Genomic DNA, 21,466 nt, shown 5'->3' with positions numbered 1-21,466 from the left:
CAGAAGGTATAGGTTTGCAGAGTGGAGATTTCGTCCCCTCTCAGGTCCTTGGTTGGCTTCAGCATGTTCTTTTTTATTTCTGATCATGACTCTATGGCTCAAATAGTGTGAAAAGTCACAAAGGTGCTTGATTAGAGATAAGCATTTTCTTACGTTTTAATATACAAAAACATTTCTTATTGAATTATCACTATGGTTTAGTCACTAAGATGTGTCCGACTCTTGTGACCCTATGGACTGTAGTTAGCCAGGCTCCTCTGCCCATGGGATTCTCCAGGCAAGAATACTGGAGTGGGTTGCTATTTCCTTCTCCAGGGAATCTTTCCGACCTTGCAGTTGAACCCGGGTCTCCTGCATTGCAGGCAGACTCTTTACCAACTGAGCTACGAGGGAAGCCCCGACCTGGTCCAAAGCCTTGATTAAAATGGCCCTTTTTCCCTGGTCATAAATCTTGTTCCATAAACGGGTCCTTCTCAGACTTGTACAGAGCTCTAGGCCGTGAATACCTAAACTCCTGTGAGTTTTTTCTTTACCTTTAAAAAAAAACATGCACAGGCAAGTGCCAAAGTGCCCAGGAAAAAGAGAAAAATGGTTAAATTACAAAAAGTTGTTTAATTTCTATTTTTCGTATTTGTTTAATATTGTTTCCGAAATTGATGCAGGCTCTATCTTGGCCAAGTTTCTGGGGGTTTTTTAATTCCTTTAATAGAATAGCTCTAAATGGCATTATATTTGAGAATTGGAAATCTTGAATTTCCTATGAATATTTTTGCATTCAAGCATTAATAACTCTTCCTCACAATTTCTTAGAGTGAAAAAAATACACTTAGAAATGAAAAGAATTTGTAACTTCAGTCAATAACTCTATTGATGATAATATTTGTATAGTTATTCTATAGATTTTGTAGCAGTCTGCAATGGTTTTAATTTCCCTGTATGAAAATGACTTTCCTGAAGCTTTATATAACATTACATATTTAAAAATAAAAACATTCAGAATAATAATATAAAATATGCAGTTGGTATATTAAATGGACTTTATTCAATTTTATCATGTACTTATATATATCAGGAGAAGTCAATGGCAACCCACTCAAGTACTCTTGCCTGGCAAATCCCATGGACGGAGGAGTGTGGTAGGCTGCAGTCCATGCGGTCACAAAGAGTTGGACACGACTGAGCGGCTTCACTTTCACTTTTCACTTTCATGCATTGGAGAAGGAAACAGCAACCCACTCCACTGTTCTTGCCTGGAGAATCCCAGGGACGGGGGAGCCTGGTGCTGCCGTCTATGGGGTCGCACATTCAGACACAACTGAAGCGACTTAGCAGCAGCAGCAGTGTATATATCAGTTATCTGTTTTTTTTTCCCATTTATTTTTATTAGTTGGAGGCTAATTACTTTACAGTATTGTAGTGGTTTTTGTCATACATTGACATGTTATCTGTTCTGTTTTTAAAGAAGAAGGAATTGAGGCAAAGAAAAATAAGGTTCTTACTCAAGAAATCTTCAACTCTTGCTATGATTGATTTAGTTTTAGATGTTTCATTTGAAAAAAATTGATATAAGGAAGGTTTTCATTCTGAGTGGGTGGTATTTTAGGCTTGTTCTGGTAATGTGCCTTCTTTGTTTAGATACTGGAACTCTTATCTGGTCATTGAGTATTAATTTTTTTTCAAGTCATCAAGCACATCCTGCTTTGTGATTTTCTTCCAGGCGTCAGGAATTTCACCTTTATTGATAAATCTTTTGTGATATTTTTCTTCTAGCTTTGATCTGAAGTGACAGACAAACCATTTCCAGTATGGCTGGGTGGATGTGTCTGGGGTGATGCTCCATGTGGCATACTCCCCTCCTGCTTGTCGATAGGTCTTATATGGGATTCTCCTGCCGTCTTTGAAAACCAAAAAAGAATCACTTGCCAACAGACCAGTATAGTAATCAATGACAAACTGGTCTGTTTGATCCCACCACTCTCCACTGAGAGCCTCTGGACGGTGAAAGGGAACACTGTGGTCTCCTTCATGGGTAGGGATTGTGTTCGTACAAATTGCTTTACAGAAGGGACACTGTTTCCAGCAGCCACAGAGATGTTCAGAGAGCATTTTCTGGATTTCAGGAATCATTTCTTCTACAAGTCTAGACAAACAGTTCTGTTCTGCCTTCTTCATTTCAGGATCCAAAGCTTTACTCATGGCTTGTTTGATAAACTTGATATCTTTTATCTCCTGGTGTTCAATGCTTATCAAGTGTTTTCGTGGAAAGATCAAATTACTCCCCAGGTGATCACAGAACAAATCTAACCACCCAGACACTGTGCTGCTTTTATCTTTAGCTATTGCTGTAGATGCATGTATAGCTGAGAGGATGGCATTCTTGATGTCATCTAAACTGATTTGTAGAAAAGTCTTTATTTTTCTACTTCCTGTGTCAGAAAAATATCTTTTAACATGGTTTTCAATGTAATTCTTAAAAAATGATTCTGGATGATGAAGGCACTGCCAGTAGTTATCAAAATTTTCCTCTTCTGCCAGAGAGATGAGAATGTGTTTCTCCAGGTTAGCTCTGTTTTCACTGAATTCCCGGCAGGTGGTTCGAATGTCCCCAGCAATTTTGAGGGCCATGTTTTTCCTTATGGTGCTGGAGACAGCAGGTGTGAGTTTGTTCCACAGAAAATCAACAAATGTTTAAACTGAAGTTGCTCCTTGATAAGAGATCTTAAAGCTCATGAAGAAATCATCTTTCTTGCTTTGCAAATAGTTTACAGGATCATTTGCCCTCTTGAATGCCTTGTGCATCTCCTTAAACTTCACTGATGCTCTTTGGAATAAACACAATGATAAGTCTATTTCATATCTTCTTGTAAATGCATATCTTTTCTGAGTGTGTGCAGACTTCACCTCCTCATCTATTATTCTCAGGATTTCATGGAAATAAGTTGGATTGTAATCATGCTTTTGCTGACATATTTTGTTAACAGTTTCATTAACTTTTGAAATAATGCAGTCAGTAGTCCTATTTATGGAGTGTATATCCTGGGGCTCTATTTTCATTGTAGGGAGTCCCCAATATTTCTTGTTCATCTTAACATGTTTTTCATAGTTGATTTCAAACTTTTCTCCAGAATAGTTCTCCAGTATGGTTACCATGTCTTTTTCCTTTTTGAAATAGTCCAAAAGGATGTTTTCAGAATCCAGTTCAATGTCAGGGTCTGTGGCTGGAGGGAGACTTGAGGACACATCATAGACCCATTTTTTCCAAAGTAGGTTGAATTTCTCATGGAGCTCTTCCTCACTCAATTTGGTACCATTTAGTGATAAAGCCAAATTCTGGCTTTTTTCCAATAATTCCTTTTCATAATCTGACTTTTTCTTATCAACTTTTTCATGATTTTTTTTTTTAAAGCTAATGAGTTCTTCAGCTTTTCTTGCATTGTCTGTAATTAGTGCCTCTTTAAGGTAATTTAGCTTATTTTCAAAATTTCCTTTCCACTGTATCAATTTTTGAATATCTGGATCATCATTAAAACATTTTTCAAGTTCTTGTTTGATGGCTTCATATTTCTCTCTAACTGGATCCTCCAGTGTGTGTGTTACCAGTGTCTGAATTTTTCCATTCTGAATCTGGATGATCAGCTCGTCCTGTAAGCTCTGAACGTGACTCCTCAGCTCCCATGTCCAGGAGTTATACATGGTTTCCAGATTGCTCATGGCCATGGCCTCTTCAGTATTCCTGAAACTGAAAATAAAGTTCTCAGTCAACAGGGCTCTCCACAAATCTTGAACTCGTAATTTTACATCTGATATCTTCATGATGCTTCCCCTAGATTCCTGTTGGGCAGTCACAAGAATTCTGCTTTTTAGCTCCTGGACATTGTGGCTGTAGCGAGGATTGGGAGGGGCCATTGGGGGATTGCCATCCCAGAGGTGAGCAAAGTAGTACACATGGGTATTGACGTCAAATTTTATGACATCACTAAAGCAGGTTACGTCGGAGCACTGCTCTTCTTCAGCTGCTAATGCTGCCATTTTGTCCAATCTCTCCTCAAGCCTGCTTCTTCCTTCCATAGTTTCTTCTTTAGCTGTAACTTCCCCCACATTCTGATGGACAAAGAGGCAACTGGGAGAGATTTTTACTTGTTTCATCCTCAGAAAAGCTTGGACAACTATTTGTAGAATATCTTGCATTTCTGATGGATTCTCACCCATAATATTGATCAGAGTCAAGTTTCCAAGTCCGATGACAAAGGTTGCCAACTCATTGTCATGATTCTGGGACTTGTTGCTGAGTTCTGGGGCTCGAAGTCCCTCTGTGTCCACAACAAGCACAAAGTCAAAGCCAAGTTCAGCTGTGAATGTCTCCTCCACTTTCAGAAGCTGCATGTAGGCCCCCCGAGTACATCTCCCAGCACTGACAGTGAACTGCAGCCCAAAAAGAGCATTCAGCAGGGTGGACTTCCCTGAACTCTGCAGGCCAAGGACAGAGAGAACAAAGAGCCGCTTGTTTCCAAGTTTCTCAGAGAGCTTGTCAAAAACAGCTGCCACCCACCTCAGGGGCACATATGAAACATCCCCATCCATCAGCTCAATGGGAACACCAGATATCATCAGATCTGCAGCAATGTGGGGAAGGGAGAGAAATAGGGTATCTTTCATGGGTGAAGTTTCTTCCAAAGCTTCATAGATCTGGCCAACTTCTCTGAGAATGTGCTTAATTCCTAAGGTGCAGTCATTAATGTCTCTGGAAATAGCTTCTATCCTCTTTTGCCAGTCTTTCAGAGAGCTACTGTTTGTGGCTTCTTGCTTTTGTTTTTGAACCAATGTCTTTTTCTTCTCATTTAGATTTTCCAAGTGTCCTGCAGTCAGGTTGTCCAAAGCTACATTCAGCCATTGGAGGAAGTAGAGTTTGGTGTGAGTTTCTGAATGATTTTGGAGAATTTCAAGGACAGAACGCATTAAAGCATTGAGAGGAAAGGCTTTTCTCAACTGTTCCTGTCTTATCATTTGTTTCTCTGTCTCAGTCTCACTTTTGTGTTGTTCAATGCTGCGATTCCCCTTTTCTCTCAGATGATAGAGTTCTCTGTCCTTTTCACACCAACGTTGCCACAGTTTTCCCTGAAGAGGTAGTAAGTTTTCCTTGACCTGACGTATTTCCATTTCTCTTAGTAGGGTCATTAGATTCTCTGCCTTTTCTTTGGCTTCCTTGCAATGTCTCTGGTCTTCATCAATAAGTATTCCTTGCTTGCGAGCAACTTGGGCACAGTTCTCCAAGCTGAGTGCAGTGTTAGAGAGCTTCAGCAAATGTCCGATTGTAGTTGTGAGCTCCCCTATTAATTCTGCCTCATTTCTGTTCCTGATCCCAATTCTCACTCTTGGGCCAGATTTATTGACTGTGACTTTTCCTTTATTATCAAGCAAAAAGATTAAAGGTTTTGTTGACTGACACATGTCACGGACTGTTTTTCGGTTTTCTTTATTGTCATCAGAAGTTGACATGAGGACCACAATTATGGAAGAGACTTCCTGCAAAAAGGCAAGTTGCTTCTCATGTTCCTTTGCATCTCCATGAAGATTGGTAAAGGTCAAGCAGTTGTCAAATCTGTCCTGCTCTTCCCCCCCAGGACAGAACCAGGCGACTTCCACCACTCCTCCCATCAAGAGACAGTCTCTGCTGCTGCCTTTGCAATGTCGGTGAAAAAAGACATCATGTTTGTGTTCACTAAGAAGGCAGTTCATGATCTGAGACTTGGAGGCAGAGAAGCCAGTTCCAACTCTAATGAAGGACACGATGGGGACAGAAACATGACACATCCGGTGATTCTTATAATTGTCCTTCTCCCCTTTTGTTGATTTCCCTACTTGCTGCCAGCTCCTTCGAATTTGACTGAGAGACCAGAGAGAGAATTCAATTTGAGCATTGCAAGGATTCGGTATGAGAAGGGGGAGTGCAAACTGACAAATGGAAAGTTTGTCCAAAATATATTGTCTGGCAAAATCATCTGCACAGTGAAGAATTGCCATCTGAATATCCATAGGGTGAACATAGGGTTTGACATTGGTGGCTGCTGAAGGCTTAGTAGGACTAATACTTTCTTCAGGTAGATCTTCATATGGATCAAAAGCCTCCTTTTCTTGATTTGAAGTGCTTGAATAGACTTGGTTCTCTGTGTATTCTTCATGTTTGATGATCAGGTATCTCAGCCCATAATCCAGCATCAAGAGCTTCTGTAGGAAATAGAAGGGAAGTTCTCTTTCAGAGCAGGGCTGGGTGTTGTACACAGAAGTCTTACGGATCAGTTGGATGTTAGCTCTGCTCATTTTTCTTGGGTAGTAATGTTCTAGGCCTAGACGCTCGAGTAAGTCTTGCAAGGCTCCATTTTCTATGACTTCCTCCTTTTTATTTTCATTATCTTGTGGTTCATTGTGCTCTTTCTTTTCATGGAAGACACTTTGCAATTGTTTTCTCACCTCTTCCTCTGGCAATGAAGAGACAATAGCCTCATAATTCCCATCAATGAGCAGTCTCAAGTCTTTTTCTAGGTTTTCCAAATCATGATCTTCAGGTTTGGTGAGGACATATACAACTTCTTTAGTCAAAGATTGTCCCATGTGATGTTTTATCAATGCCAACTGTTGTGTTTTCTCCTCTGGAGAAACAGCTTTGATGCCCACTGTTGCTGTCAGACCTGTGAGCACCAGGAATGCCTGAGCCCTGTAGTTGCAAATATTTTTGAGCTCTTGGTATTTATTTTGTGCAGTTTGCATTTTATCCAATAGGAAGTCTAACTCATCATGCCCCAAGAGATACTGAAATATATTGTGAACCACATGATATCCTGCACCAGATGCTATCAAAAGTAGCAAGATGTGTGTGTCTGGCTTCCCCGTTTCACGGAGGTATTTCAAGAAGCAGCCAAGAGACACGCTGACCTCATAAGTCAGCTTTCTTTGAGCTTCCTCCACCAACTCTGTGGATTCGGAGTTGGCCTTTATTTCCCTAAAGTCATTCTGTGTTTTTTTAAATATTTCAATTAACTCAGAAAATTGGGTGATATGGACATTGTCTTCCCTTGGTTCTGACTGAAATATCCACTGCATAATGGAATGAGCCTGAGGAAAGTTTGTTACTGTATAGATGTGAGGATCCAAAAGACTTCTCAACTGAGATTTAATAAATTTAGTTCCATAATTGGAAGATTTTTTGCAAAAGTTAACAGTGTTTACCAGAAAATTCTGCAGACCCCAGTCTTTGAGGCATATATTAGTCCAAATGGTATAGCTTTCAGTTTTTTGACTCAATCTTTGCATGAAATTTATCAGCCTTTTAAGCTGTTCTTCAGGATCAAAAACTTTCCAGGATTTCACATCCTCTAGGAAAATCCTAGCCTCCCTCTCAATACTCAGTAATTCTTCTCCCTCCTGTATCTTGGCAGTGAGTTCAGTCAGAACAGTATAGCTGTCTTTCAGGCAGTTAGCTACTTTAAGAGGATCCTTAAAATCACTTCTGTGGCTAGAGAGGACAATGTCCCAAACAGGTACCAGCTGAAGTCCACGGTCAATGACACACCAGGTTTGATTACTGGCAACTAGACCAGCTTTCCAGTCCAAAAAGTCATTTGCTTCTGGTGGGCCACCTGTCTGGGCCACAGATAATTGGACTTTGGTTTGGAGATTTTGGAAGGTTGTTCTCTGAGAAGCTTTTTTCGAATGAGAGTCTGACACATCCAGATCTGTACCAATGTTCACTCCAAAGCCCCTGTAACTGCCCCTTATGTAAATATCCAGGGCCTCTGCTGCTTGCTGTTTCACTTCTGCCAGCTGCTCTTTTTGGAAACCCTCTGAAATGGATTTCCACCAGTAGATTCCTCCCAGGTGCAGAGGACCCTGGTTAGCATGAGAGCCAAACCTCTGGAAGAAGGCTTCAGCCCTATGCCTCAGCAAGAGTAGTTTGGCTGGGTCTTCTGACTGACTCAAAAGGTCTTCAATGTATTTTAAACCCTGGAGAGCAGCATTGGATAGTTGGAGTTGGTCAATGGGAAAGATGCAGGAGGCCAGTGGGATACAGATGAACTTGGTTGAGCAGAAATATGAGTGTTTAGAATGTGACTGTTGTATTTTCTTGGATTCTGAATGCATGCTCTGATCCATACCAGCTTCCAGGCTAATCCCCCAACCTCCACCCTTTGCTAAGGCAGTTATACTGAAGCCCAGCTTCTCTACAGTCTGAGTGAACATGGATTCTTCTTGAGAAGATGTAAATTCATTCATTTCCACCCGTGTACCCTGATTAGGGCCACGGAGTACAAACTCCTTGGGGACACAGAGTAGCTCTTCTTTCTTCTCTATAAGACACCTTTGGTCCCTGGTTTTGTAAATTCCCTGTAGGGCTAGTCCTCCAGATGCATATCTCACCAGTTCTCTATCTGAGAGATTTTTCCTGTGAGAAAGTGCCCCTTGTATGAGGTTGAGTTGTCTCTGCATATCTTCCATGACTTCTCCTAGGGGCTTCTCCGGAGATGCCTTGAACTCTTTGGGGATCTCCATTGTTTGCCTCAGTTCTGCTTCCTTTTTCCTCACTGCCTCTTCCTGTTGTTGCTTCCCTTCTGACAGCATTTCTCTTTGTTCCTGCAGTGCCTGTTCTGCCTCCTTCTTCTGTTTCTTTAATGATTCCACCCAAGACTCCTGTAAGTCTGAAAGAGTATTTGAGTATGATAGGTTAAGCAGTTTCTCCAGGGCCCTTTTCTCCCAGGAATGTTGCACCTGGCATTTCAGTTTCTGGAGGTCTTTTTCTTCTAGGTGTTGTAAGGCATGGGCATAAGTCACACCCAGGTGTTCCTGCAGCTTTGACAACTAGTACTCAACTGCCAGTCCTATTCTCTGAGCATCTCTTGAAGATCTTGTGTATTTTTGCCTCTAAACAGGGGTTCATTGGGCATAGACTCTGCTGTGTCCATGGCTGTGGGAAGAAAAGACACTCAGTTAGCCTGTGGCATGTTAATATGCAGAATACTGTGATTAATTGAAAATTATAACCACTGATTAAGGAATATGAAAATGATAAAAAGGAATGGAAAGATATCCTGTGTTCCTTGATTAGAAGGATTAATGTTGTTAAAAATGGCCATCTTATCCAAAGCAATCTATAGATTTAATGCAATCACTATCAAAATACCCAGGACACTTTCACAAAAGTAGGAGAAAATGATTCTAAAAAATTTTTTGGAACTGCAAAAGACTCAATTGCCAATGCTGACTGGAGAAAAAAAAATAGCAGGCTGTACCATGTTCCCTATTCAGACTATACTACAAAGCTACATTAATCAAAAAAGCATGACATTGGCATAAAAGAAAACACATACATCAATGTGTTAGGTAGTTAGAATAGGGAAAAAGAGCCCAAAATGGCGATGGCTAAAAGAGCTGGAAGAGAAAAGCCCACGAAAATAAAACAAAGCAAGGTCTGAGGACCAGAGTAAGGACCTCAGGTAAAACAAATAGCACTCCTGGCTGGCCCAATTTACATAGGACAGGCCCAGGGAGAGAAAAACATATAAAAAGAGGAGCCAAAGCTAGCTCTCTCTCTGTCTCTCTCTGTCTCTCTCTCTCTCTCCCCCTCCTGTGCGCTGGGGCGCTCTTCTCTTCGTGTCTTTGGGTCGACATGACCTCACGCCTCGAGGATGGATTTTCCTGCTATTATCTAAACAAAATAGAGATGTAACACTGATTTGTCTAAGAGCTATAACACGGTCCATTCAAGACTTGAGAGCTATAACATGGTCTGTCCAAGACCCGAGAGCTATGACATTCCAAAGGGGCTTTAATCTCCATCACTCCAAATTTTTATTGTGACGAGACAAAAACTGAGGAGCAAAAACTCGCCTGACAAATGGAACAGAGTAGAGAGCCCAGAAATAAACCTACACACTTATGGTCAATAATATATGACAAAAGAGGTGAGAAAACAATGGAAAAAAGAAAATTCCAATAAGTGGTGCTGGGAAAACTGGATAGCTACATTAAAAGAATATTCGGGGAAAATAGGCAAAGAATAAATAGATGTTTCTCCAAAAAAGACATACAGATGACCAACAGGCACGTGAAAAGTCACTCAACATTGATAATTGTTGGGGAAATGCAAATCAAAACCATAATGAGGTATCACCTCAAGCCAATCATAATGGCCATCATCATATAGTCTACAAATAATAAATGATAGAGAGGGTGTGGAGAAAAAGGAACCCTTGTGTACTGTTGCTGAGAATTTAAGTTGGTTTAGCCACTATGGAAAAGATTGTAGAGTTTCCTCAAAAGTGAAAAATAGGATCACAATATTACCCAGCAATTCCACTCCTGGGTATATATGCAAAGGAAATGAAGACAGGATATTGAAGAGATATATGCACCCCCATGTTTACTGCATTGTTATTCACAGTAGCCAAGATATGGAAACAGCCTATGTGTCAGTCCATGGGTCAATGGATAAAGGATATAGGACACAGCATGCACAAGTGTGCACACAGACACAAACACACAATGTGATATTATATAGTCACGAGAAAGAGGGAAATCCTGCCATTTGTCTGTGACAACACGGATGGACCTTAAGTGCATTATGCTAAGTGAGATAAGTCAGACCAAGAAAGAGAAATTCTGTATAATATTACTTACATGTGGAATCTAAAAAAGCCAAACTTGTGAAAAGAAAGTTTTATGGTGGTTACCAGGGGTTGGAAGGTGTAGGAATTAGGGAGATGCTGCTTAAAGGTACAAATGTGCCATCAGTAGATAAAAAGTCCTATGTATCTAGGCTTCCCTGGTGGTTCAGATGGTAAAGAATACGCCCGCAATGCAGGAGACCTGGGTTTGATCCCTAGGTTGGGAAGATCCCCTGGAAGAGGGCATGGCAGCCCACTCCAGTATTTTTGCCTGGATAATCCTTATGCACACAGGAGCCTGGTGGGCTACAGTCCACGGGGTCGCAAAGAGTTGGACACGACTGAGCGACTAAGCATAGCACATAGCACACATAGTGATTATAAACAATATACTGTATTATAAACTTCAAAGTTGCCAAGGGACTTTATCTTAATTGTTCTCATCACAATAAAGAAATGGTACTGTGATGTGATAGAAGTGTTAGCTAACTCCATCTTGGTCATATGGCAATATAAAAATGTATCATATGAGCACCTTGTATACCTTAGACTTATGCAAGGTTATATGTTAATTTATCTCAATAAATAAATAAAATGCACTTCTTAGCTGATTTATACTTGACACCCACTTCTCACTCTTCCTCTGACACTAGTTAATATCATTATATTATATATACTTATTTTATATTACAAAATATTTATGTATAATCAAATTCTCTTTATCTACTGATGCCATCTTAATGTGGGTATGTAGAACCAAATATGCTTATATTCAATGTTTTCTCAATGCTGTTTCTAACTCCACTGGCTTTGAGACATATTAGATGAGATTTCACACGTTTCAACTTCACACATAATTCAGGTTTCCTCTCTTCTTGTATTTCCTGTCCTACTGAATGTCACTATTATAAGCCTATGCATCCTCTTCCTCCTAATGTGAATGTTGTTTCATGTTCTTTCAAATTATCCTTTTCAATCTCTCCTAAATCTCAATTCTTTTTAATCCCCTACCAGCTCTCCCTTAGATTTTTCCTTCATTTTGTCCCTATTGAATCACTATAATTGTCATCTCATCTTACAGTCATTTTGATTTTGTGCTTTCCATCTTCCCCAGTGTCACTAAAAGTTGAATCTAAATTTAATGGCAGACTCATTAATTCAAAAAGCAGCTTTTCTGGGCTTCTCTGGTGGACAGTGGTTAGGAATTCGCCTTGCAATGCAGGGAACACTGGTTTGATCCCTGGTCCAGGAAGATTCCGCATGCCACGGAGCAGCTAAGCCTGTGCACCACAACATCTGCACCTGTGCTTAGAGCCTGCAAACCACAACTACTGAGCCCATGTGCTGCAGCCACTAAAACCCGTGTGCCCTAGAGACTGTGCTCCACAGTAACAGAAGCCACCACAATGAGAAGCCCTGGGTATTTATGCAAAGGAAGTGAAGACTGGATATGGATGAGATATATGCAGTGTGCATGTGCACACTGCAACTAAAGTAGCCCCCACTTACTGCAACTAGAGAAAGCCTGCACACAGCAATAAGGACCCAGCGCAGCCAAAACATAAATTAATTAAAAAAGAGAACAACTTTTCCAACTGAGTTATCTAAAATATCTAGATAAATTTTAAGACATTCTTTGACGTCTCAAGGAATTTAATAGATAGTGAAATAATATCTGATGGAAGAGGTAAATAAATTTGAAGCAAGTGAAACACTTCCATTACAAATTAAAGACAACATTTAGGATACCTTGGCATACACCTCGGAAGACAAATAAAAGAAATTCCCAATCAGACATATCATAGTGAAACTGCAGAAAATACAATAGGAAAAACAAAGCATTTGGAGTAAAGCAGATTTTTAAAAATTAATGTATTTTAACTGGAGAATGATTACTTTACAAAATTGTGATGGTTTGCTGTACATCAACATGAATCAGCCACAGGTATATAGGTGTCCCCCACAATTCTGAACCCCCCTTCCCACCTTTCTCCCCACCCTATCCTGGGTTGTCCCAGAGAACCTACTTTGGATGCTCTGCTTCATGCATCGAACTTGCACTGGTCATCTGTTTTACATATGGTAATGTACATGTTTCAGTGGTATTCTCTCAAAGTCATCCCACCCTTACCTTCTTCTACTGAGTTCAAAAGTCTGTTTTTTATATTTATGTCTCCCTTGGTGGCCTACATGTAGGATTGTTGGTACCGTCTTTCTAAATTCCATATATGTTATTATACAGTATTTGTCTTTCTCTTTCTGACTTACTTCACTCTGTATGATAGGCTCCAGGCTCATCCACCTCATTAGAACGGACTCAAATGCACTGTTTTTAATAGCTGAGAAATATTTCATTGTGTATATGTACCATTGTGTATATGTACCACAACTTCCTTATCCATTCATCTGCCAGTGGACATCTAGGTTGCTTCCATGTCCCAGCTATTGTAAATAATGCTGCACTGAACACTGGGGTACATGTGTCTCTTTTAATTCTGGTTTCCTTGGAGTGTATGCCCAGCAGTGGGATTACTGGGTGGTATGGCAGTTCTATGCCCAGTTTTTTTATTTTTTTTTATTTTTTTATTAGTTGGAGGCTAATTACTTCACAACATTTCAGTGGGTTTTGTCATACATTGATATGAATCAGCCATAGATTTACACTTATTCCCCATCCCGATCCCCCCTCCCACCTCCCTCTCCACCCGATTCCTCTGGGTCTTCCCAGTGTACCAGGCCCGATCACTTGTCTCATGCATCCCACCTGGGCTGGTGATCTGTTTCACCATAGATAGCATACATGCTGTTCTTTTGAAACATCCCACCCTCACCTTCTCCCACAGAGTTCAATAGTTTGTTCTGTATTTCTGTGTCTCTTTTTCTGTTTTGCATATAGGGTTATCGTTACCATCTTTCTAAATTCCATATATATGTGTTAGTATGCTGTAATGTTCTTTATCTTTCTGGCTTACTTCACTCTGTATAAGGGGCTCCAGTTTCATCCATCTCATTAGGACTGGTTCAAATGAATTCTTTTTGACGGCTGAGTAATATTCCATGGTGTATATGTACCACAGCTTCCTTATCCATTCATCTGCTGATGGGCATCTAGGTTGCTTCCATGTCCTGGCTATTATAAACAGTGCTGCGATGAACATTGGGGTGCACGTGTCTCTTTCAGATCTGGTTTCCTCAGTGTGTATGCCCAGAAGTGGTATTGCTGGGTCATATGGCAGTTCTATTTTCAGTTTTTTAAGGAATCTCCACACTGTTTTCCATAGTGGCTGTACTAGTTTGCATTCCACCAACAGTTGTAAGAGGGTTCCCTTTCTCCACACCCTCTCCAGCATTTATTGCTTGTAGACTTTGGATAGCAGCCATCCGACTGGTGTGTTAATGGTACCTCATTGTGGTTTTGATTTGCATTTCTCTGATAATGAGTGATGTTGAGCACCTTTTCATGTGTTTTGTTAGCCATCTGTATGTCTTCTTTGGAGAAATGTCTGTTTAGTTCTCTGGCCCATTTTTTGATTGGTCATTTATTTTTCTGGAATTGAGCTTAGGAGTTGCTTGTATATTTTTGAGATTAATCCTTTGCTGTTCTTCATTTGCTATTATTTTCTCCCAAATCTGAGGCTGTCTTTTCACCTTGCTTATAGTTTCCTTTGTTGTGCAAAAGCTTTTAAGTTCATTAGGTCCCATTTGTTTAGTTTTGCTTTTATTTCCAATATTCTGGGAGGTGGGTCATAGAGGATCTTGCTGTGATTTATGTCGGAGAGTGTTTTGCCTATGTTCTCCTCTAGGAGTTTTATAGTTTCTGGTCTTACATTTAGATCTTTAATCCATTTTGAGTTTATTTTTGTGTATGGTGTTAGAAAGTGTTCTAGTTTCATTCTTTTCCAAGTGGTTGACCAGTTTTCCCAGCACCACTTGTTAAAGAGGTTGTCTTTTTTCCATTGTATATCCTTGCCTCCTTTGTCAAAGATAAGGTGTCCATAGGTTCGTGGATTTATCTCTGGGCTTTCTATTCTGTTCCATTGGTCTATATTTCTGTCTTTGTGCCAGTACCACACTGTCTTGATGACTGTTATGCCCAGTTTTTTAAGGAATCTCCACACTGTTTTCCATAATGGCTGTACAAGTTTGCATCCCTACCAACAGTGTAAGAGCATTCCCTTTTCTCCACACCCTCTCCAGCATTTATTGTTATAGACTTTGATGATGGCCATTCTGACTGATGTGAGATGATACCTAACTGTGGTTTTGATTTGCATTTATCTAATAATGAGTGATATTGAGCATCTTTTCATGTATTTATTAGCCATGTGAATGTCTTCTTTGGAGAAATGTCTTTTTAAATCTTTTGCCCACTTTTTGATGGGATTGTTCATTTTTCTGGTATTGAGCTACATGAGCTGCTTGTATATTTTGGAGACTAATTATTTGTCAGTTTTTAATTTTTTTTCATTTGCTGTTACTTTCTCCATTCTGAGGACTGTCTGAGGTAAGGGATTTTATCTTCAAATAATAATTAGAGAGAATGATGACCTCAACAGCACTGATGGAAGCCAGAAGGCAGTAGGATGGAGTGTTAAACCTACTGAAAGAGAACAGCTGATAAAGTAGGATTCTATACAGAGTTAAAAATATCCTTAAAGAATTATGGTGGAAGAAAAACATAATTGAAAACAGCACAGTAACAGAATTTGTTACCTGGAAATGCACATTGAAGGAACTGCTATAAGGCAGAAGAAGAAGGAGAAGGAAAATATCACCAATGAATAGTCATCTCGCATCTCGCAGGAAAAGATGGTGAGCAACAAATGAATAAGTATATGGCAAAATCTAAATAAATGCATAAAACAGTGGGGTTTAAAATACATGATGGCAATTGCATTTAGGCTGGAGTGTGCAGCCAAATGGATTTAAAAGACCCTCAGTTCTTTAAGGTATTTGAGAGGAAGATCAAAGATTCTATTGATTTTGTAGAATATATGTTGCAATTTCTAGTACAATCTGAAATGTAAGAGTCAAGAATATATAACTGTGAAACTCACACAGGAAAATAAAATAAGAAACATTTGTGTATACAACTTATCAAAATTTGTGGGCTACAGTGAAAGCTGTGCTTAGAGGGAAATTTACCTTGAATGCATACATAACAAAAGAATAATTATATGAAAACAATAATCTAAGTTTCCATTAGAGGAAATGAAGAGAAAATTAAATCCAAATCAGCAAGAGAAAAGAAATAAGAACTAAAAAAACCAATAAAATTGAAAACAGGAAATCAATAGAAAAAAATCAGTAAAAGTATAACATGACTCTTTGGAAATACCAATACGACTAATAATTCAGACTGTAAAAAGAGGGAAGATACAAATTACTAATATCAGAAATAAAATAGGGATTATGGATATGAATTCTATAGACATTCAGGATGAAATAAAGAGTAGTATGAAAAACTGTTTGCTCTCACATTTAATAGCCTAGATAAAAGGCATCAATTCCTTGGAAGACAAACTATTATGCTTACATGAGAGGAAATAAATAATCCGAATAGGCCTGTGTCTGTTTAAAAAATTGAATCAATATTTTACAACCATCCAAAACAGAAAGCACCAGTCCCAGTGGGATTCACTGGTGAATTCCACCAAACATTTAAGGAAGAAACTGTACCAAATATCTACACTCTCTTTCAGAGGACTGAAGCAGAAGGAATACTTCCTAATTTAGTTCATGAGATCAGTATTAGCCTAATACCAAAACCAGTTAAGGACATTACAAGAAAGAAAACTGAAAACCTACATCTCTGATGAAAAAAAACTAACAAATTAAATCTAATGATGTAAAAAGGAATTACATACCACAACCATGTGGGATTTACCTCAGGTAGGCAAAGTGGATTCAACGTTCAGAATCAATGCATGTAATATACTACAATGATCTAAGAAGAAAAACCACATGGAGAGAACCCATTTGACAAAATCCAATATTACTCATTATTAAAACTTCCAGCAAGCTAAGAAAAGAGGGAAACTTACTGAACTTGATAAAAGACATTAACAAAAGCCCTACTATTAACATTACACTTAATGGTAAGAACCTAGAAGCTTTCCTCTTAAAGAAAAATAGGTTAATGATATCCCCTCTCATCACTCCTATCACACATTCTATTGGAAGAGTTAGTTAATAAGATAAGGAAATAAAACATACTGATTGGGAAGAAATAAATAAAACATGTCCTTGTTTGTAGATGACACTACGTAAAAAATGTCAAAGAGTCAACAAAAAATCTCCTGGAACTGATAAGTGAATACAACAAGGTTGTAGAATATAAGGGTTAGAATACAAAAACTATTGTTTTTTAATATGCTAGCAATAAGCAATTGGAATTTGAGATTCAAAACACAATACCATTTAAACTAGCACCCTCTCAAAATAAATACTTAGATATAAACCTAATAAAATATGTGCAAGATCTATATAAGGAAAACTACAAAACTCTGATGAAAGAAATCAAGCAATATCTATATAAATGGAGAGATATTTATGTTTAATATTGTTAAGGCATCACTTCTCCCCAACTTAATTAATAGAGACAGTGTCTTCTTCAGCACCACAATTTGAAAGCATCAGTTCTTCAGCATTCAGCTTTCTTTATGGTCCAACTCTCGCATCTCTACATAAGTGCTAGAAAACCTATAGCTTTGACTATATGGACCTGTGTTGACAAAGTGATGTTTCTGCTTTTTAATATGCCATCTAGTTTATTATTACTGTCTAGCAAAAAAACTAGAAAAAAAATTGAGCTGTAAAGCTATGAAAGACACAGAAGAATCTTAAATCACATGGCTGTGTGACAGAGACCAGTCTGATAATGCTACATACTTTATGATTCCAACTATATGAAATAGTGGAAGTCAAAACTATGGAGACTGCAAAATAGATCAGTGGTTGCCAGGGGTTGTGGAGAGAAATAAAAATTGGTGCCTATAGACTTGCTTAATCTAGGGTTGCCCCAAAACTTCAGTTTGTAAACAACACAATATCCACAATGCACAATAAAATGAGATATGCCTGTATAACTATTCAGTTCAGTCACTCAGTTGTGCCCAACTCTTTGTGACCCCATGGACTACAGCACACCAGGCCTGCCTGTCCAACACCAACTCCCGGAGTTTACCCAAACTCATGTCCATTGAGTTGGTGATGCCATCCAACCATCTCATCCTCTGTCGTCCCCTTCTCCTCCTGCCTTCAATCCTTCTCAGCATCAGAGTCTTTTCCAATGAGACAGTTCTTCCCATCATGTGGCCAAAGTTTTGGAGTTTCAGCTTCAACATCAGACCTTCTAATGAACACTCAGGACTGATCTCCTTTAGGATGGACTGGTTGAATCTCCTTGCAGTCCAAGAGACTCTCAAGAGTCTTCTCCGACACCACAGTTCAAAAGCATCAATTCTTTGGTGCTCAGCTTTCTTTATAGTCCAACTCTCACATCCATACATGACTACTGGAAAAACCATAGCTTTGATAGGTGGACCTTTGTTGGCAAAGTAATATCTCTGCTTTTTAATACAGTGTTTAGGTTGGTCATAACTTTCGTTCCAAGAGGTAAGCATCTTTTACTTTCATGGCTGAAGTCACCCTCTGCAGTGATTTTGGAGCCCCCAAAAATAAATTCTGCCACTGTTCCCCATCTATTTGCCATGAAGTGATAGGACAGGATGCCATGATCTTAGTTTTCTGAGTGTTGAGCTTTAAGCCAACTTTTTCACTCTCCTCTTTCACTTTCATCAAGACTCTCTCTTTAGTTCTTCACTTTCTGCCATAAGGGTGGTGTCATCTGCTTTTCTGAGGTTATTGATACTTCTCCCGGCAATCTTGATTCCAACTTGTGCTTCATCCAGCCCCAGCATTTTTCATGATGTACTCTGCATATAAGTTAAATAAGCAGGGTGATAGTATACAGCCTTGACGTACTCCTTTTCCTATTTGGAACCAGTCTATTGTTCCATGTCAAGTTCTAACTGTTGCTTCCTGACCTGCATACAGATTTCTCAAGAGGCAGGTCAGGTGTCTGGTATTCCCATCTCTTTCAGAATTTTCCACAGTTTATTGTGATCCACACAGACAAAGGCTTTGGCATAGTCAATAAAGCAGAAATAGATGTTTTTCTGAAACTCCCTTGCTTTTTCGATGATTCAGAAGATGTTGGCAGTTTGATCTCTGGTTCCTCTATCTTTTCTGAAACCAACTTGAACATCTGGAAGTTCCTGGTTCACATATTGCTGAAACCTAGCTTGGAAAATTTTGAGCATTACTTTACTAGTGTGTGAGATGAGTGTGGTAGTTTGAGCATTCTTTGGCATTGGTACACCTATTAGAATGGCTAAAATTCAGATCACTAGCAACACAGATTGCTGGCAAGGATGTGGTGTGAAAGCAACTCTTATTCATTGCTTCTGGGAATGCAAATGGAATAGCTACTTTGAAAGACAGTTTCTTTCATTGTTACAAAGCTAAATGTTCTTTTTCCATGTGAAGCAGGAGGAGAAGGGGACGACAGAGGGTGAGATGGTTGGATGGCATCACAGACTCGATGGGCATGAGTTTGAGTAAACTCCAGGAGTTTGTGATGGACAGGGACGCCTGGCGTGCTGCGATTCATGGGGTCGCAAAGAGTCAGACACGATTGAGCGACTGAACTGAACTGAGCAATCATGCTCCTTGGTATTTATACCTAAATTAAACTCACAAAAACTAGTACAAAGATATCTATAGCAAATTTATTTATAATTTCAAAAACTTGGAGACAACCAAGACATCCTTCATTTTTCAAAACCCATAGAATATGCAAGATATATATAAACTATGTTCTCTGGGTGATATTGACATTTCAGTGTGGGTTCATCACTATAACAAATGTGCCACTTTGTTGGTGGATATTGATAATACAGGAGATCATGTATTTGTGGAGCCAAGAGGTATATGGGGGATCTCTGTAACTTCTGCTTGTTTTTGTCTAAACCTGAAACTGCTCTAAAAAATAAATTCAATAAAATTAAAGCACAGTTTACAGACTTGGTGAAATTGAATCTACAACTACTTTAGGAAAGATTTAGTATTACCATATATTTTGTGCCTGATAAAACAAACCAAGAAAAAATCAGTAAATACAAAGTGCACTCAAACAATATGATTAACAACTCAACCTAGTGTCCTCATTTAAAACTGGTCACAACATGTTTGCATTGTGTCTGTAATGACTTCTGGGAAACTTCTAGGCTTGGCGCAAACAAACTGCTTATCTGGACAGAGGACAGACACATATTTGGGTACTGTTTGTGAACAGTTGAAAGGAGAGAAGAAAGTTGAATACCTGGGGTGAGGGCATGAAGATATGGATTTGGAGAGCCAATCTAGAGATCTGCCTAAGACAGAGATGTGGTCTTTAGCAGACAGGACTCCCCATGAAGGTGGATCACAAAAGGATGTCCCAATTTGCACTTATCACCAGATTTCCAGACCTTGCTCCTTTTGTTTTCCCATCACATTCATCCCACTCTGATTTTTCCAGTGTCTCAGGTTCCAAATAGTTCTCTTTGACTTCTGTGTCTCTTTAGCTCACTACAGTCAGACATCATATTCTCAAATTTTTCCATCCTGTTCAAACCCATGTATATATCATAGACTATGTATCAGATTGAAAATGGGGTTATAGGTATGAATAAGACATGTTCAGAGAAGGTTCTGCATCAGTCTAGGAGGAAAGAAAATCCTGAGTAGTCTAGGTGAAGCGCGAAACAGAGCTTTAACTGGAGCTCCTCTAATCCTCACTAGACTAATTTTAGTTCTTGATTCTGTAGAGAGTGCATAAGGTTCATCCACTTTCTTTGAGCCTTGCTGTCTCAGTTCAGTTCCGTTCAGTCACTCAGTCATGTCCAACTCTTTGTAAACCCCATGGACTGCAGCATGCCAAGCTTCCCTGTCCATCACCATCTCCCGGAGCTTGCTCAAACTCATGTCAGTTGAGTCAGTGATGGCAACCAACCATCTCATCCTCTCTCATCCCCTTCTCTTTCTGCCTTGAATCTTTCTCAGTGACAGGGGCTTTTCCAATGAGTCACTTCTTTGCATCAGGTGGTCCAAGTATTGGAGTTTCAGCTTCAGCATCAGTCCTTCCAATGAATATTCAGGACTGATTTCCTTTAGGATGGACTGGTTGGATCTCCTTGCAGTCCAAGGGACTCTTAAGAGTCTTCTCTAACACCACAGTTCAAAAGCATCAATTCTTTGACTCTCAGCTTTCTCTCTAGTCCAACTCTCACATCCATACACGACTACTGGAAAAACCATAACTCTGACTAGATGGACCTTTGTTGTTAAAGTAATGTCTCTACTTTTTAATATGCTGTCTAGGTTGATCATAACTTTTCTTCCAAGAAGCAAGTATCTTTTAATTTCAAGGATGCAGTCCCCATCTGCAGTGATTTTGGAGCCCAAGAAATAAAGTCTTTCACTGTTCCATTGTTTCCCCATCTATTTGCCATGAAGTGATGGGACCAAATGCCATGATCTTTATTTTTTGAATGCTGGGGTTTTAAGCCAGCCTTTTCACTTTCCTATTTCACTTTCATCAAGGAGCTCTTCAGTTCCTCTTTGCTTTCTGCCATAGAGTGGTGTCAGAGTGTCTGAGATTATTGATATTTCTCCCAGCAATCTTGATTCCAGCTGGTGCTCCATCCAGCCTGGCATTTTGCATGATGTACACTGCATATAAGTTAAATAAGCAGGGTGACCATATA

General features: G+C 39.4%; 1 protein-coding gene across 2 annotated transcripts in view; it reads right to left on the bottom strand.

The window, feature by feature from the left end:
• Positions 1 to 1,614: 1,614 nt before the first annotated feature.
• The window catches only part of LOC122449830 (interferon-induced very large GTPase 1-like), a 54,034-nt gene continuing 34,182 nt past the window's right edge, over positions 1,615 to 21,466 (bottom strand). For both annotated transcript variants that reach the window (XM_043481873.1, XM_043481874.1), the window contains one exon: positions 1,615 to 8,956. In XM_043481873.1, coding sequence (XP_043337808.1) covers positions 2,689 to 8,613 — 5,925 coding nt within the window. In that variant the 5' untranslated portion in view covers positions 8,614 to 8,956 and the 3' untranslated portion in view covers positions 1,615 to 2,688. The remainder of the gene's footprint in view (positions 8,957 to 21,466) is intronic.

The sequence above is a fragment of the Cervus canadensis genome, chromosome 11 (assembly GCF_019320065.1).
Source record: "Cervus canadensis isolate Bull #8, Minnesota chromosome 11, ASM1932006v1, whole genome shotgun sequence".
NCBI classification, from domain to species: Eukaryota; Metazoa; Chordata; class Mammalia; order Artiodactyla; family Cervidae; genus Cervus; species Cervus canadensis.
This window is presented reverse-complemented; position numbering and strand designations above follow the sequence as displayed.